We start from the raw sequence: 18094 nt of genomic DNA on the forward strand, positions 1-18094 counted from the left end.
CACCCGGGCCCTCCTGGGTTGGCGTCATTTGAACAAGAATTCACTTTGGCTCCTGGAAGATGCTAAGGTCTGGAGGCGCTGTCACCACAGCACAGCCTGGAGCATGCTGTCACCTGAGGAGGGCTGCAGGGAAAATGCAGGACCCCCAGCTTAGCTTGGATTGCAGGTGAGCAACACATAACCTTGTAAGATAAGTATGTCCCGAGTGATGGACAGATCACACTTGAGCTAAAGTATTTGTTGATTTTATGAAATTCAGTAAGTATTTAGATTTCTGGGATTGGTGAATATTTAATAAAACAAAGTCTTTGTAGTCAAAGCCACTTGGGCTTGAGTTTAAGTGCTCCCTACATTCAATCTGCACTCTTTTGAACAAATTACTTGATTTCTTAATCCCATCTTGTAAAATGGCCTACCCAATAAATATTGCTATGAGGAATATATTTGGGATAAGACATTAAAAGTTTCATTGTTTCAGTCAAAGAGGAAGTTCAGTTCAGTTCAGTTCATGCGCTCAGCCGTGTCTGACTCTTTGTGACCCCATGAATCTCAGTATGCCAGCCCTCCTTCTCCATCACCAACACCCAGAGTTCACTCAAACTCATGTCCATGGAGCCGCTGATGCCATCCAGCCATCTCATCCTCTGTTGTCCCCTTCTGCTCCTGCCCCCAATTCCTCCCAGCATCAAGTTCTTTTCCCATGAGTCAGATCTTTGCATGAGGTGGCCAAAGTATCGGAGCTTCAGCTTCAGCATCAGTCCTTCCAATGAACACCCAGGACTGATCTCTTTGCAGTCCAAGGGACTCTCAAGAGTCTTCTCCAACACAGCAGTTCAAAAGCATCAATTCTTCGACACTCAGCCTTCTTCACAGTCCAACTCTCACATCCATACATGACCACTGGAAAAACTATAGCCTTGACTAGACGGACCTTTGTTGGCAGTGTAATATCTCTGCTTTTCAATATACTATCTAGGTTGGTCATAACTTTCCTTCTAAGGAGTAAGCATCTTTTAATTTCATGGCTGCAGCCACCATCTGCAGTGATTTTGGAGGCCCAAAAATAAAGTCTGGCACTGTTTCCACTGTTTCCCCATCTATTTGCCATGAAGTGATGGGACCAGATACCATGATCTTAGTTTTCTGAACGTTGAGCTTTAAGCCAACTTTTTCACTCCCCTCCTTACTTTCATCAAGAGGCTTTTTAGTTCCTCTTCCCTTTCTGTCATAACGATGGTTTCATCTGCATATCTGAGGTTATTGATATTTCTCCCGGCAATCTTGATTCCAGTTTGTGCTTCTTCCAGCCCAGCATTTCTCATGATGTACTCTGCATATAAGCTAAATAAACAGGGTGACAATAGACAGCCTTGATGTACACTTTTTCCTATTTGGAACCATTCTGTTGTTCCATTTCCAGTTCTAACTGTTGCTTCCTGACCTGCATACAGGTTTCTCAAGAGGCTGGTCACGTGTTCTGGTATTCCCATCACTTTCAGAATTTTCTACAGTTTATTGTGATCCACACAGTAAAAGGCTTTGGCATAGTCAAGAAAGCAGAAATTGATGTTTTTCTGGAACTCTATTGCTTTTTTGATGATCCAGCAGATGTTGGCAATCTGATCTCTGGTTCCTCTGCCTTTTCTAAAACCAGCTTGAACATCTGGAAGCTCACGGTTCATGTACAGCTTAAGCCTGGCTTGGAGAATTTTGAGTACTGCTTTACTGGCGTGTGAGATGAATGCAATTGTGTGTTCATTTGAGCATTCTTTGGCATTGCCTTTCTTTGGGATTGGAAGTGGTCAACATGATTTACTATTATTAGTAGTATTACTGTTAGTTACATGGAAATGATTGGTATGCCATAAAATCCCCTGTAAATGTTTTCTATCACCATTACAATTTATGGGTTTACCACCAACTACTTAAGGGCAATCATGGGAGGCTATTTTTCACTTCTTTAAGCTTCTCTTTCATTATTTGTAAAATGGAGCATGTCACATATGCTATACTTCTCTCAGAGTTGATATTATTCCATTTAGCACATCACTGGATGATGAATCAACTTTACCTTCCCTACTCTGGGCTCCAAGGATATCTACCATGTCACCTGACCAGTTGCATCTGCCACTTAACCTGATGTTGTCTGCATAAGACACACAAATAAGAGGAAGAGAAAGTACAGTACCTTCATGATGGGAAAGGAGTTTTCAGAATTCCAAGTAAAATCAGTTGTCTGGTGGCACACCTGAATCGGGGCAGGCGATCTGGGCAAGAGTTTGAAAACTTCAGCTGGAATGAAAGTGCTTTTATCCTAGCAGAGATGTTCAGCTGGGCCTGGGCATAATTTGAGGATGTTTCATCTTTGGACACATGGTCCAAGTGTTTGCCTGTTGTAAAGGAAGAGGTTTGCAGCAAGTCAGGGTTTCCACATTGGTTCTCACTTCTGCTTATGGCTCTGAGGTTTGGTGCATTTTTTGGAGAAAAATCATTAAACATTGAATTCTTTTAGAAAATTATTCATTTCTTTTTTTCACCTTTATTTCATGTCTCTTCATCTGTCCATTTCTCCTTTCAGAATAAACACCCTCAATCCATGGGTCACAAAGAGTTGGACACGACTGATTGACTGAACAATAGCAACCCAACACATATACACCGTTTACAATCGAAAAGGAATTTGATAATAAAAATGATCTTTTATCACTCTAAACATTTTTTTTTTTTTTTGCTACCATGTACAGAGAGAATTGATCTATCCTAAGCAAGCTCTTGCATAGACCACAATCAGGTGAGGCTTTATGGTCTAGAGTATGTCTTAATCCAGGTAATTCATCAATGGAGGAGCCTGGTGTGTGACAGTCCAGAGGTCACAAAGAGTTGGACGTAACTGAAGTGAATTAGCGCACACGCATACCAGGTAAATCATTGATATTTTTCGCATGTCTTCCTTCTCTCCACTTTGTTTTCCTTTACAGTGTTCATATCTCTCTTTTTCTTTATATGTAAGTCTCCAAAGTAACAAGTCCTGTTTTATTATCTTGCAGTGTCAGCACCTAAAACAATTCCTGGCATAGAGCAGGTAGTCAAAAATTTCTTTCTATGAATAGGTACTAGTGTGGAAGAGTCAACATATAGGTGAATGAATAAATGGATGAATTGAGGGAATGAGAGAGGGAAGGAGAAAAGAAAGGAAGGCTTTGGCATATTCCTTAGGGTTTTGAAGGTCTGGAGAGAGCCCATTAAGTTGCTTTATCCCAAAGTGTTCCCAAGCACAAGCACCCACTCACCCATTCCCAACATAACAGGTCAAAGCAGGTCATAATACGTCATGGTCTCTAGCCTTCCCTCACCACCTCTCTTCCATCTTACCTGAACTATATGTTCTGACGTTTTCCTCTCTGTCCTGAGGCAACTTAGCAATCAAATGTTTTCACTTTTAATCTTTTGTTCAGCATTTGAATCTTTCATTAAGTGGAAATCTATTTTAGTTTAGTGACATCAACCTAAAAACAGAGCAAGTGTTTGTAGCAAGCTGTTTAAAGAAGTCTTACTTAATTCTACAGAATAGCTGTGAGGGTTTTACTTCCTTGGCCCCAGCAACAGTACTTTTACAATAATAGAAAAGAAAGTATAGACTACAGGCAGTTGCTTGCATTTCTCTCTTGTACTTTTATACTGAAAGTGATCCTTTACACTGACTCCCTAATTGTTACACATCTACTCCCACCCCTTCTTCAACTACAGATGTCTCTCTCTCTCTCCTGGAAACCTACCTTGCAGATGGCTCCTCTGCCCTTCTCAGGTGGACTGTGGCAGAGACACCTGGGAGCCCCTGTCCATGGCTACATGATTAGAGGCCAGGTCAACAAAGGGTGGAGGAAGGGGTGAGCGAGGTCACACAGGATGCCTCCTGATTTCCGTTGGCAGGAGTCATCCTGGCGGAGAGGTGGGGGACCAGCCAGACTCAATGGCATTGTTGCCACCAAAATCTTGGTTTTCTCTGTCAACTGGAGCCAAATAAAATTTGCAGAGACAGAGTTTGGGACAGATAGAAAGATGGCTTTAATCATTAAGCCAGCAGAAGGGAGAACACAATAGGTTCCTGCCTCAAGGAGCCTGTCTCCCCTTCATCGGGAATCCAGGGGATCAAACAGTTGGGACTCACAGTCAGGGGTTGGAGATACGGGTCAAAAGGTGTAGGGGTCCTGAATTCTCTCTTTTTCCACTGTATGGAATCAGTCACTAGGCCAGTGTCAGGTAGCTAGGTATTTGGGTCTGGCAGTTGGTCCCTGTGGTTGGGTCCATTGTCCTTTGGGGACTTCCTGGTGCCTTTCTTCCTGTAATACAAAATGGGAAAAGCAAACCAAGAGGGGTGGCTTCCAAAGAAAGTGCACCATAAAGTTAAGCATCAACATGAGGTTAAAATAGAGCAAAGAGAGGTACCAAACAACAAGGGGAAGTTTATGATGCCATAAAGTTAAGTATCAGGACGTGGCTAGAATAAGTTAAAGAATCATAGATGCAGAGTGTGGCTCCTGCAGAGTTAGAGGGCAACAGGTACAGATGTAGTTTGCATAATAGGTTAGTCTTCTGAAAAGAAGAAACTTAGGTATCAATGCAGACTGTTGATTGTTAGCAAAGTAATGCTCAAAATCCTCCAAGCTAGGCTTCAACAGTACATGAACTGAGAGCTTCCATATGTACAAGCTAGATTTAGAAAAGGCAGAGGAACCAGAGATCAAATTGCTAACATCTGTTGGACCATAGAAAAAGCAAGACATTTCCAGAAAACATCTATTTCTGCTTCATTGACTATGCCAAAGCCTTTGACTGTGTGGATCACAATAAACTGTGGAAAATTCTGAAGGAGATGGACCACCTGTTAGAACCAGATATGGAAAAACAGATTGGTTCCAACTGGGAAAGTAGTAAGTCTAGGCTGTATATTGTCACCCAGCTTATTTAACTTCTGTGCAGAGTTCATCATGCGAAATGCCAGACTGGAGGAAACACAAGCTGGATCAGGATTGCTGGGAGAAATATCAATAACCTCAGATTGCAGATGATACCACCCTTATGGCAGAAAGTGAAGAGGAACTAAAGAGCTTCTTGATGAAGCTGAAAGCAGAGAGTGGAAAAAGCTGACTTAAAACTTGACATTCAAAAAACTAAAATCATGGCCTATGATACCATCATTTCATGGCATATAGATGGGGGAAACAGTGGAAGCAATAGATGACTTTATTTTTAGGCTCCAAAATCACTGCAGATGGTGATTGCAGCCATGAAATTAAAAGATGCTTGCTCCTTGTAAGAAAAGCTATGAACAACCAAGACAGCTTATTAAAAAGCAGAGACATTATTGCCAACAAATGTCCATCTAGTAAAAGCTGTGGTTTTTCCAGTAGTCAGGTATGGATGTGAGAGTTGGACTATAAAGAAAGCTAATCAGTGAATTATTGATGCCATTGAACTGTGGTGTTGGAGAAGACTCTTGCAATTCCCTTAGACTGCAAGGAGATCCAATCACTCCATCCTAAAGGAAATCAGTCCTGAATATTCATTGGAAGGACTGATGCTGAAGCTGAAACTCCAATACTTTGGCCACCTTCTGGGAAGAAGTAACTCATTTGCAAAGACCCTGATGCTGGGTAAGATTGAAGGTGGGAGGAGAAGGGGATGACTGAGGATGAGATGGTTGGATGGCATCACTGACTTGATGGACATGAGTTTGAGTAACCTCTGAGAGTTATTGATGGACAGGGAGGCCTGGCATGCTGCAGTCCTTGGGGTCGCAAAGAGTCATATATGACTGGGCAACTGAACTGAACTGTAGCATATGAGATCTTAGTTCCCTGGCTAGGGATTGAACCCATGCCTCTTGCATTGGCAGCTGGAGTTTTAACAACTGTACCACCAGGGAAGTCCCTGCTTTTAGTTTTTGTAGCTGCACTAGATGGGGGCATGAGGTAAAAACAGTTTGGGTCTCACCCCTGAGTAAGCATGAGAAATGAGACCCAGGACACAGGTGGAAAGGCTGGCCTTGGACCAGAGCATGATACCATTTGGTTCATGAGTCACATGGGAAAGCAATCAGCTTCCTGGTGCTGAAATGACACGAGCATTCCTCCCATGCAGGAGCCCAACATGACACCCAGAAATGTTATGGCAATAAAACATCAACAGATAGAAGAATGCAACTTAAAATTAAGTAGAAATTAAAAACTGAAATCCCAACAAAAAATATGATCAAAATTTCATATAAACAGTACCACCAAACCACACTTAATGGCAGATAAATGTTCCATGATAATAAAACAAACTAAAAATAAAGGATAAAAGGGATACAAGATATGTGAGGTGTAAGACTGAGTCCCAAATACAACCTTTGAGATTAAAAAGAGTTGGCAGATGCACCATGGGCATTTCTGTGAAAAAAGAAATATAAAGTTGAGTAAAATGTTGACAGCTGTTATCATTTTTTTCCTCCATTAAACACACACAGGTTTGTCTCTTTTGAGCTCCTAATTTTAGGCTCAAGGCATGATTTTAAGCTACTGCTGTATTGATTTCCTGTTGCCACTGTAGCAAATTGCCACAAGCTACATGGCTTAAAGGAACACATACTTGTTATTGTGGTTCTGAGGATCCAAAGTCCCAAATGGATCTCATTGGCTTCAAATCACAGTGTCAGCAGCATGCCGTTCCTTCTGGAGGCTTCCTTCTTTCTCTCGCTTAGAAACTGCCTGCCTTCCTTGGCTTTTGGCCTCTCCCCATCAGTGTGAGCTGATGAGAGTCTGGTTTAGCCTCTCAGCGTGCATCTCTGACACTGGTCTGCGTCCCTCCTCCACGTCTAAGGCTCCTTGTAGTGAGATGGCATTGTGCACAGCCAGATACTCCACGTCACTTCCCTATCTTAAGGCCGAATGATTAGGTACCTTAATTCACCTGTGCTGTAATTCTCACTTGTCCTGTGTCTGCCCTTTCAGGCTACTGAAACAGAAACACCATAGGCCAGGTGGCTCTTCTTTGCACTTTGTTTTTTAACTGAAGGATGATTGCTTTACAGAATTTCGTGGTTTTCTGTCATACATCAACAAGAATCTTCCATGGGTTCACCCATGTCCTCTTCCTCTTGAAATTCGTACCATCTCCTTCCCCATCGCACCCTTCTAGCTGGTCTCAGAGCCCCTGTTTGAGTTCCCTGAGTCACACAGCAAATCCATGCTGGCTATCTATTTTACATGTGGTATTGTAATAGGTGGCTTACTAACAACAGACCCTTACTTCTCAGTTTTGGAGGCTGGGATCTCCATGATCAAGACAGAGCAGGTGGCTGGTTGACGGCGGTCTCCCTGTGTCCTCAGAGGGCACAAGGGTGAGCCATCTCTCTGGGGTCTCTTTCATAAAGGCCCTCATTCTACCCAGGAGGGTCCCACCCTCATGACCAAATCACCTCCCAAAGGCCCTGTCTCCTAATACCATCCCCTTGTTGACTTCAGCTTGCACTGAGGGAAGAATTAGTGCAAAGACCAGAGAGCTGCTCACACATACAGCGTGCACCAGCAAGGCTCTTTTTTTAACTAGCAAACCCTCTAAAGAAACTGCAAGCAGGCTGAGGTCAGCATGCTCGCCCCACCCCCTGCACTCTCTGTGTCCTGTGCTATGTTGTCTTCATTGAATTGTGCTTTCCACAGGACTTGTTTTTCCATAGCATCTAGTTGCATCATATCATGTACACACAGAGAGACATGCTTTGTCCATGTCAACTCTGTCATTCAGTTGATGACAATTTGTGAAGCAATGTCTCGTCTCAATGCCCAGCACTTACAGGAATAGGACAAGTCCTTGCCTATAGAGATCTTATAGCCCAAAAGGAAATCAGAAGTGTATCCACGTGCGCACAAGGCAGGAGTAAGAAGCACAAACCAAATGGAAGTGAGGGCTGCAGGGGGACAGAGGAGGGGGGTTTCCTGCTGGAGCGGGGGCGGGGGCTTTCCTATGGGACTGGTGTGCTGGTGATTCTGGACCCCTGGGGTGCATGTTTGAGGGGAGATGCGGGGCAGGACAGGGTTCCCTGGACTGGGAAGCAGGAAGGACAGCAGACAGAGGGGCTGGGGAAGGTCAGGCCCCCAAGGAACAGGGGCCATCCCCTGGGAGCACAGAGCACCCCACCACGATTCCCCAGTGGTTCACGTGGGGAACTCAGAGAGTCCTCAGGGATTTCGGAATTCACCTGGGATCAGACACCACACAACAACCTCAATGACCAGTGGGCAAGATTCTTTAACTTTGAACAAAATTTATTCCGGTTTAAATTTTAGACGCTCTGTCGAGGGCACAGTTTCTGACTCTGCATCGGTCCTGGCCGCGTCTTCCCCTTCTTTTACTAACTCCTGCAGCATTTTACTGGGAGTCCGACACAGGTGCCAATCTGTCTCATGTTTCCAGGGCACCTGATCGGCACACAGATGCCTCTATTCCTCCAGCAGTCTAGAGAATTTCTTACTCCTTGAGTAAATCCTAAAAAGAGAAGGAAGAGGGAAAAACGTGTCAGCAGGAAAGCAGCATCTCGACAAGGCCAGCTGTGTCCCCTCTGAGCGAGGCCCTGGGGCTTTCAGTGCTGAGATGCAGATACGGCGTTGTGACAACAAGATGTGAGTCCAGTACCCCGGTGACCAGCTTCCAGACAGACGCTGACCCTGCCCAGGCTCTGGTGGACCCTCACGTTTCTAGAACCAGAGGCTGAGGGACTGGGGTATGAGAACCCCAGTTGTGTGCGGGGTCAGCTCCACCACGAGGGCAAAGACCGAGAAGTTCTGCTACATCCACCTTCCTGCCAGGAGTCAGAAGCAGCCTGCAGGGGTATATTATCACAGTTTAGTTTTCTGACACATTGGAGTCAGTCAAGTAGTGGAGCTGAGATAGGAGGAAAAGATGCAGCTGAAAGTGTAAGAACTGTTTAAAGAGAACTTACTCTCAAAGCAACTTACAGCTGACAGTGACAATGGTTCAGAAAAAAAAGTTTTGTATCCTGGTCTCTGCTGACTCAGAACGCTCTCAGCGCTGGTGCCAGTCAGCCCCTCTCCTCCTCCCTTTGTGGTTTCCTCCTGACTAGCCGCCTTCCCGTTTCCTCACATGCCTTTTTCTCTTTTGGCCACAAGACACCTCTGGTCCCTCTCTAGTTCCCCATCCAGGGATTGAACCCGGGGCCCGGGCACTGAGAGGCCACATTCCTTACACCCCTGTCCTCTCTCCCTGCCACTATGCTAAGAGTTGGGTTACAGTCATAAATAACACTAATCAGACAAGGGCATTTCAACTTAATTTTGACATCTAATCAGTTGTCTCAGGTCTCATTCTCCACATCCTCTCCCTCCCTCCCTCCCTCCTTCCTTCCTTCCTACATATTTTCATTCTATTTCCAGAAATATCAAGGGTAAGATGAAAATCAGACAGCCAATCCTGCACACTGCTTTGGATGTGCTGCCTCCCCGCTGTGGAGCGAGGGTCGCATCATCAGCGACGTGTCCTGGAGGACCTTCCTGCTGAGGAGGCTCAGCACGGAGCGTCCCAAGGGCAGCTCCCAGGGCCCAGGCTCAGCCTGTCTCTCCTCTGGACTTCTCTGGTCCCCCAGAGCTGCCACTCTTCAGATAGAGAGATTTATAAAGCAACATTCTGTGCTTCTGTCATGGGACAAAATCAAATTTCTTGCTTTTATGAAAAAGAAAAAAAGCAGAGTCACTTAACAGAGGTATCTTCTGTTTCCTCCTCATGAAACCAATGAGGAGATGGGCTCAGAAGCTTTGACTCGCTAGAGTGGCTTAGAAAGAGCCAGGAATTTTGCAGGGTTGTTCTCAACCCCCTCTGGCTACTGAGGACTCAGCGCTGGCTTCTCAGAAGCATCAAATATGGTGGATTTAGTCTGACCACGTGTAGATGAGGGTAGCAGGACAGAAGGAGGTATAAACAGGAGAGAGAGCCCCCGGTTCCCCCTGGGGTTCCCACGAGCTCACCTGACCCAGCAGACAGGACCAGGAGCAGGAGCGCGAGGAGCAGATGATGCAGCCTCATGCTGGAGTCCCAAGCTCTGCGACTAAGGCTGGAGAAGAGGCTGTGCTTGCCACTTTATAAAGGTCCCAGGTTCTGGGAGAATTCTGCACTGGCGGTGGATTTGGTTATTAGGAACTGGTTAACTGAGCCTCTTCCCTGTGTGTCATGGGAGTGGCCTTTATAGCACAAAGCAGGGGCAGTCACTCGTATGCTAATGAGGTTGTGGAAACCCCAGGAAAAGCTTTCCTGCTGCCCTTTTAACCACAAACTTCTCCCTGGTAGTTGGTTCAGCTGATGGGCAGGGGTGTGGCAAGGGGCACAGACTTGCCTGTTTCCCCTGGCAGGGGCAAAGACTTCTTGCTGAACCTTCACTTACCCACTCCCCAGCCCCACCATCACCCTTCCAGGGCTTTGAAACTGCCCACTGTTTTCCTGTGCAGAAGGAAATGGCACCCCACTCCAGGACTCTTGCCTGGAAAATTCCATGGATGGAGGAGCCTGGTGGGCTACAGTTCATGGGGTTGCAGAGAGTCAGACATGACTGGGAGACTTCACTTTCTTTATTTCTATAATTCCTATGGGCTTGAAGAAGCACAAGCTGGAATCAAGATTGCAGGGAAAAATATCAATAACCTCAAATATGCAGATGACACCACCCTTAGGCAGAAAGTGAAGAGGAACTAAAAAGCCTCTTGATGAAGTAAAAGAAGAGAGTGAAAAGTTGGCTTAAAGCTCATCATTCAGAGAACTAAGATCATGGCATCCAGGGCCATTACTTCATAGAAGATAGACGGGGAAACAGTGGAAACTGTGTCAGATTTTATTTTGGGGGGCTCCATAATCAGTGCAGATGGTGATTGCAGCTGTGAAATTAAAAGATGCTTACTCCTTGAAAGGAAAATTATGACCAACCTAGATAGCATTTGAAAAGCAGAGATATTACTTTGTCAACAAAGGTCTGTCTAGTCAAGGCTGTGGTTTTTCCAGTGGTCATGTATGGAAGTGAGAGTTGAACTGTGAAGAAAGCTGAGTGCCAAAGAACTGATGCTTTTGAACTATGGTGTTGGAGAAGAGTCTTGAGAGTCCCTTGGACTGCAAGGACATCCAACCAGTCCATTCTAAAGGAGATCACCACTGGGAGTTCTTTCGAATAACTGATGCTGAGGCTGAAACTCCAATCCTTTGGCCATGTCATGAGAAGAGTTGACTCATTGGAAAAGACCCTGATGCTGGGAGGGATTGGGGGCAGGAGGAGAAGGGGACAACAGAGGATGAGATGGCTGGATGGCATCACCGACTCAATGGACATGAGTTTGTGTGAACTCTGGGAGTTGGTGATGGACAGGGAGGCCTGGCATGCTGCAATTCATGGGGTTGCAAAGAGTCGGACAGGACTGAGCGACTGAACTGAACTGAACTGATTGTTCCTTTTGGAGAAGGAAATGGCAACCCGCTTCAGTGTTCTTGCCTGGTGAGTCCCATGGACTGAGGGGTCTGGTGGGCTGCAGTCTACGGGGTTGCAGAGAGTCGAACACGATTAAGCAACTAACAAATACACTGTTTCCACGAAAGGCTGTTTCAGGCCCAAATAGGGACTAACTCGTTCAGAGGCAGTTTCACTCCATGGGCAAGACTTGCTGACTCCCAGCATCCGGAGAGACAGCCATGCTCTTTCTGGCCCCTGGAGCACTGAGGGAAGAGACCCAGTGGTCCCGAACTGCTCCCCACACCAGCTAGCCTGTTACTGGATGGCAGCAACAGTCGCCACCAAAATCTTGGTTTTCTTTGCCCACCAGAGCTGAATAAAAATTGTGGAGACAGAGCTTGGAGGAAACAGAAAGATGGCTTTAATCATTAAGCCGGCAGAAGGGAGAACACGATAGGTTCCTGCCTCAAGGAGTCTATCTCCCCTCCATCGGGAATCCAGGGGATCAAACAGTCGGGGCTCACAGTCAGGGCTTGGAGATATGGGACAAAAGGTGTAGGGGTCCTGAATTCTCTCTTTTGCACTGTTGGGAAATAGTCAATAGGCCAGTGTCAGGTAGCTAGGTATATAGGTCTGGCAGTTGGTCCCGGTGGTTGGGTCCATTGTCCTTTGAGGATTTCCTGGTGACTTTCTTCCTGTAATACAAAGGGGGAAAGCAAACCACTACGGAGTGGCTTCCAAAGAGAGTGCACCATATAGTTAAGCATCAACATGAGGTAACATAGAGCAAAGGAAGGGAAAAACAAACTACAAGAGGAGGTTTATGATGCCATAAAGTTAAGTATCAGGATGTGTCTAAAATAAGTTAAAGGATAATAGATGCAGAATGTGGCTCCTGCAGAAATGGAGGGCCATAGGTGTAGGGTGTAGTTCGCATAATAGGTTAGTCCTCTGCAAAGAAGAAACTTGGTTATCAATACAGACTGTACATTAGGAACAGTTAAAGTGGAGAAAGACACAGAAGGGAAAAAAGAAAGAAAGAGGGGGAAAAAAACTTTTCTTAATTCTCTGAAACACAATCACACACCAGTCTCATGAAATCTCAGTGGGACATGTGATGGGAAGATGGGTGCTCCATTTCCTTCAATCAGAGACAGAGTGGGAGGATGACGCTGCCACTGAACGCATCTCCCCAGCCTAGTATCACGAAGCAGGCCCAGCAGTGGGGACCCCTTCACTGGGTTGAGGGGGACCTCCATCACTAAGTAACATCCCTCACTTAGTAACATCTGTCCATCTCAGTGTTGGAGAGACACTGACCTGGCTTTTCAGAAATGCTAAATCTCAGGATGGAACTTGCCACGGGGCTCTGAGTAGAACTCCAAGCCCTTTAGAAATGTGGCTACCCAGGAGGACCCCATCCTGAATGAGCCCCCGGAGCTTCAGTCCTGTTCAGGTCCCCTGCTGTGGCTCAGAATCTCGCATCTGAGGCCCGGCAAAGCCATGGAGGCTGCCTCGAGCAGACAGAGTCCCTGGCTGGCACCCAGGGATAGGATTTTTCTGATGGAAAATAAGTTGTCTTGATTATAGTTCCTTCTGCTTTAGCTCGAAATGATATTTGAGAGAGGTAGATATCATATATATATATATATATATATATATATATAGTCTATACATAAGAGATATATATGTATGTATTTATTTGTGGACCTTGCAGGCAAAATCTATACTACAGGGTCAATTTATGAACACGCTATAATACTACAGTGGAGAAAGAAGTGAGACTGAATCATTGTCTACTGTGTCTCTTCGATGAAAATTCTGTTTTTCAGCGAATTCTGCTTAATGTTATGTGACAGCTTGGATGGAAATAAATTTGGGGCAGAATGGATACATGTATATGCATGGCTGAGTCTCTTTGCTGTCCACCTGAAACTATCACATTATTAATCAGCTATACTCCAATTCAAAGTATTTTAAAAAGTAATTTTTAAAAATGCTGTTTTGAAATTTTATTTTCTTATAAATTCTTTCTTATATTTCTTATTTCTTATTATTCTTAAGTGCAATAAAATGTTTTTTTTTTTCATGTTAAAATAAATAAATAAAAATGCTGTTTTTCAGGACTTCCTTGAAGATTGGGTAAGAGTGGTAAGAGTGGGTAAGACTCTGTACTCCCAAGCATAGCACATCAGGTAAGTAGATCCCACATGCCACAAGGATGACCTCAGTTCAGTTCAGTTCAGTCGCTCAGTCCTGTCAGACTCTTTGCTACCCCATGAACAGCAGCATGCTCGGCCTCCCTGTCCATCACCAACTCTCAGAGTTCACTCAAACTCACATTCAATGAGTCCATGAATCCATCCAGCCATCTCATCCTCTGTCGTCCCCTTCTCCTCCTGCCCCCAATCCCTTCCAGCATCAGGGTCTTTTCCAATGAGTCAACTCTTCACATGAGGTGGCCAAAGTACTGGACTTTCAGCTTTAGCATCATTCCTTCCAAAGAACACCCAGGACTGATCTCCTTTAGAATGGACTGGTTGGATCTCCTTGCAGTTCAAGGGACTCTCAAGAGTCTTGTCCAAAACCATGATTCAAAAGCATCAATTCTTTGGCACTCAGCTTTTTTCATAGTTCAACTCTCACATCCATCCATGACCACAGGAAAAACCATAGTTTTGACTAGACGGACCTTTGTTGGCAAAGTAATGTCTCCGTTTTTTAATATGCCATCTAGGTTGGTCATAACTTTCCTTCCAAGGAGTAAGTGTCTTTTAATTTCATGGCTGCAGCCACCATCTGCAGTGATTTGGGAGCCAAAAAAAATAAAGCCTGACACTGTTTCCACTGTTTCACCATCTATTTCCCATGAAATGATGGAAGCAGATGCCTTGATCTTAGCTTTCTGAATGCTGAGCTTTAAGCCAATTATTTCACTCTCCTCTTTGACCTTCATCAAGAGGCTTTTTAGTTCCTCTTCACTTTCTGCCATAAGGGTGGTGTCATCTGCATATCTGAGGTTATTGATATTTCTCCTGGCAATCTTGATTCCAGCTTGCGCTTCTTCCAGCCTAGCATTTCTCATGATGTACTCTGCATATAAGTTAAATGAGCAGGGTGACAATATACAGCCTTGATGTACTCCTTTTCCTATTTGGAACCAGTCTGTGGTTCCATGTCCAGTTCTAACTGTTGCTTCCTGATCTACATATAGATTTCTCAAGAGGCAGGTCATGTGGTCTGGTATTCCCATCTCTTTCAGAATTTTCTACAACCTAGTACAGCCTAAATAAATAAACAAAACAAAAATTGGTGTGTTTTACTGATCTATGGTTTGCAGCACAGCAGATTTTTTTTTTTCCTTTTAAGGAAGCTGATGATGCAGTTTTATATGCAAGACCAGGCATGACTTCATAGAAGGGCGTTTCCAAAAGGGGTCAGGGTGCCATGGTGAGTTTCAAGGCAATTTCTTACCATGGTTCCTCACCAGTTGTAAAACGGCCCTTGTCAGGAATTGCACAATTGCAGTGGCTTATTTTCCTTGGCAAGGTCTAAAGATGACTCCTTTGCAGCTATGTTAATCCTGGAGATAGCACCCAGGGGCATCTCTGTCCATCAGGGGAGGGTCCTGTTGCCTCAGCAAGGAGGTCACACACCCAAGAAAGCATGGGGTGGCTCATCAGAAACCAGAGATGAGTTCATATAGGATAGAGGGAAGGGTTATTTTTAGGTCAAGTCTACATGAATTGATAGTTTTCCCAGGTTCAAAGCCAAACAAGGCCATGTGGATAATGGTTGCTTCATGCCTGGGCTGAGAGGTAACTCATGGTTTATTCTTTAAAGGGAAGATAAATGCTGTGTCCCCAAACCCGTAAACTGTGAGTAGGAAATTGAGGCAGGCTTTTTCCAGCAAAGCACCTCAGTTCCTCAGGCACGAAGGGGCATCCCAGTCCTACAGATAAGGTTTTGAAGAGCAAAGCCCTTCACATCTATGACTCCACAAACAGGTGTTCTCAGCACAGAGCCCTGGGTGTTAATGGGCAGAGGCCATTGTCCCCAGTTCCCTTGTCCTATGGACGGGGTGGGTGCCATGGATTCTGACAGTCACGTGGGGACCTGCCCTCAGAAGGGGACCAGGGCTGGGTCTAATGCCATGCTCTGCCACTGACACTTTTACTAGTTTCTTCTTTAAACTTGTCCCACAATTATATTTTGCAATGAGCCTTGCTCAGTAGCCAGCCACTTTTATTCAAATTATCTCTTTGAATTCCCCTAAACAAACCCACCAGGTAGGTATGATTCAAGGTTTATACAAGATGGTCCCAAGGACTAGAAAGCCATGTCTGAGGACACAGGCAAAACTGACTTAAAAAGTCAATTAAAATTGGCTGAAAATCCAACAAAAAGATGTGTCCAAGGCCACAGTCTACTAAGTGGCAGTGATGTAACTTGGAGCAAAATCGACCTCTCTTCCAATGTTCCTGCCTGCCTCCTGCAGTCACCACAGTGTCCTGAGAGCTTTTTCAGGACATTCTCCTATAACGCGAAAGCTTGAATAGCGCTGTAAAATGCCAGCTATCTGGTGCTAATGAGATCAGAATTGGGCAGGGCACAACTTTTAAAAGAATGATGGGGACTTCCCTGGTGGTCCAGTGGTTAAGAATCTGCCTTGCAGTGCAGGGGATGTGGATTCAGTCTCTGGCCTGGGCACTAGGATTCCACACGAAAGAAAGTGAAGTCGCTCAGTTGTGTCCGACTCTTTGCGACCCCATGTGCTGGGGTCCAGCCCCAGCTGATCCAGGGTATTCGAAGGAGAGACGGTGTAGGCGAGGGTCAGGAAACAACTGCTTAATCAAATGTTAATTAAGGATATAAAGAGTAATAGAATGAGGATAGCTCAGTAGGAAAATTCAGTGGAGAAAAGAGGCTGAGTAGCTTGGTTTACGCGGGAGACCAATAAAACTTCAAGACAAGAAGTTTGCACCACTTACGTAGGCCACAGGCGTCCTTCCATTCTCCTGAAGGAGAGGAGACACTGAGGCCTCCCCGGTCGGATCTTAGAAGCCCAGGCATAATTAGCAAGCATGGCAGGTTCCTCGCTCCAGATGGAGACTCAGCCAGAATTTGGGAGACAGAGCGACATGGGAAGACCAAGTTTCAGTGAAGAAGGCCCGCACATTATTTTCCAAAGTAGTTTTTATACCTTAAGTTGTGCATAGAGGATAATGGGGGAAGGGGTGGAGTCATGCAAGGACAGCAGTTCCTGGTCCTAATTGAAGCCAGGCTTTCAAACTTACCATATGCAAAAGTTCAGGTGAATTACATCATCTTCTGGCCCGGAGGCCTGTTAACATTTTAAGAAACTTATTTTTCTCTAAAGGTGATTATTCCAAAGTCAGGCACCAGCCTCCAAAAAAGCATTGGACAAAGCTGCATTTTACATTTCTATACACCCATTATATCAATCAATACACTGCCAAGGACACAGTAGGTAAGGAGTATGGAGACTTAGCAGCAAACATTGGCCCAACAAGTGAAAAACCCTTCACCAATACAATTTCTAATCAATCTTTTAACTACTCAAGAGAATCTGTGTTTAGACAGTTTAGAACATCTCCTGCCTCTCACAGTTGGGAGGCTCTGAACAATCACATGTGGCCGGAAAAACCTATTCAGGCAGGCTAGAGGATTTCCAAAGGAGTTTGTAGGTTAAACACTGTCACACCCAGGAATTATTAACTGGAGCTGTAAGCTAATTCTTTTTTCAGAGAGAGGTAGTGGGGGACAGCCCCCCGTAAAGTCAGAGGTGTAGGTGAAAGCACAAAGCAGAAAGTAGGCAGACTCTGGTTTTAGGGGTAGATGCTTGAGAATTTCCAGGGGGACTCCTGAGGCTCGATCCCGCCTTTGCGTATGCCGAGCCTCCTTCCTCATGACCTTTGCCATGGGCGGAGTTCCTCACGCTGGCTCCCAGCAGTGATAGAATTCCTGTTGAGCTATTCCAGATCCTGAAAGATGATGCTGTGGAAAGTGCTGCACTCAATATGCAATATGCACTCAATATGCAATATGCCGGCTTCCGGCACCCATGGACCTTGGGCCACCAGGCTCCTCTGTCCATGGAATTTTCCAGGCAAGAATACTGCAGTGGGTTGCCATTTCCTTCTCCACATGCCGTGAGGCGACTAAGTCAGTGTGCTGAGATGAATATCCTGCATACCGCAACTAAGACCTGAAGTATATATATACTTTTAAATCCCTTTGTAACACGGCAGCTAGGTGACACACCCAGAGGCACCGTGACAATTCTAAGGCTGACCATAAAGGTCAAAAAGGAGGTGCTGACCCAGTTCCTGGAAATCCCAACCCTTTCCACAAAATAGCTGGAATAGTCCTCCCACGCATTAGCCTATGAAATGACCCACCCTTATAAACACCGACAGCCCCATACCCTGGTGCTGTGCTTGCCTTCCAAGATGGCCCACACTCTCCGTGTAGCATGTTTCCTCCCTGGATTGGCCTTCCTTCACCATGACTTGCTCTTGAGCCCTGCCTGTGCGAAGCCAAGTACCCACATTCGGCAGACTCCCAAGGACTCTGACGTGACCTGGGATG

General features: G+C 45.2%; 1 protein-coding gene across 2 annotated transcripts; it reads right to left on the reverse strand.

The window, feature by feature from the left end:
- Positions 1-8294: 8294 nt before the first annotated feature.
- Positions 8295-16611, reverse strand: LOC129644665 (lingual antimicrobial peptide-like). Of its 2 annotated transcripts, XM_055570181.1 has the most exons (3): positions 16474-16561; positions 10020-10165; positions 8295-8526 (listed from the first exon to the last, which is right to left on the reverse strand). In XM_055570181.1, the coding sequence occupies exons 2-3, from the start codon at positions 10075-10077 to the stop codon at positions 8393-8395; spliced, it is 192 nt and encodes a 63-aa protein (XP_055426156.1). In that variant the 5' UTR covers positions 10078-10165; positions 16474-16561; the 3' UTR covers positions 8295-8392. The 2 variants fall into 2 exon arrangements, 1 of the variants encoding a protein (XP_055426156.1); XR_008710920.1 differs by lacking the exons at positions 8295-8526; positions 10020-10165 and adding an exon at positions 11889-12177 and having other exon boundaries at positions 16474-16611.
- Positions 16612-18094: the final 1483 nt, after the last annotated feature.

The sequence above is a fragment of the Bubalus kerabau genome, chromosome 2 (genome assembly GCF_029407905.1).
Source record: "Bubalus kerabau isolate K-KA32 ecotype Philippines breed swamp buffalo chromosome 2, PCC_UOA_SB_1v2, whole genome shotgun sequence".
Taxonomy (NCBI): Eukaryota; Metazoa; Chordata; class Mammalia; order Artiodactyla; family Bovidae; genus Bubalus; species Bubalus kerabau.

Bases quoted from the DNA above. Each gene is read 5' to 3' on its own strand.
- LOC129644665 (XM_055570181.1), bottom strand. From the start codon at position 10,077: ATGAGGCTGCATCATCTGCTCCTCGCGCTCCTGCTCCTGGTCCTGTCT. The intron at 8,527-10,019 runs GTGAGCTCGTGG...TTCTCTTTTTAG, and splicing joins GGTCCTGTCTGCTGGGTCAG to GATTTACTCAAGGAGTAAGA.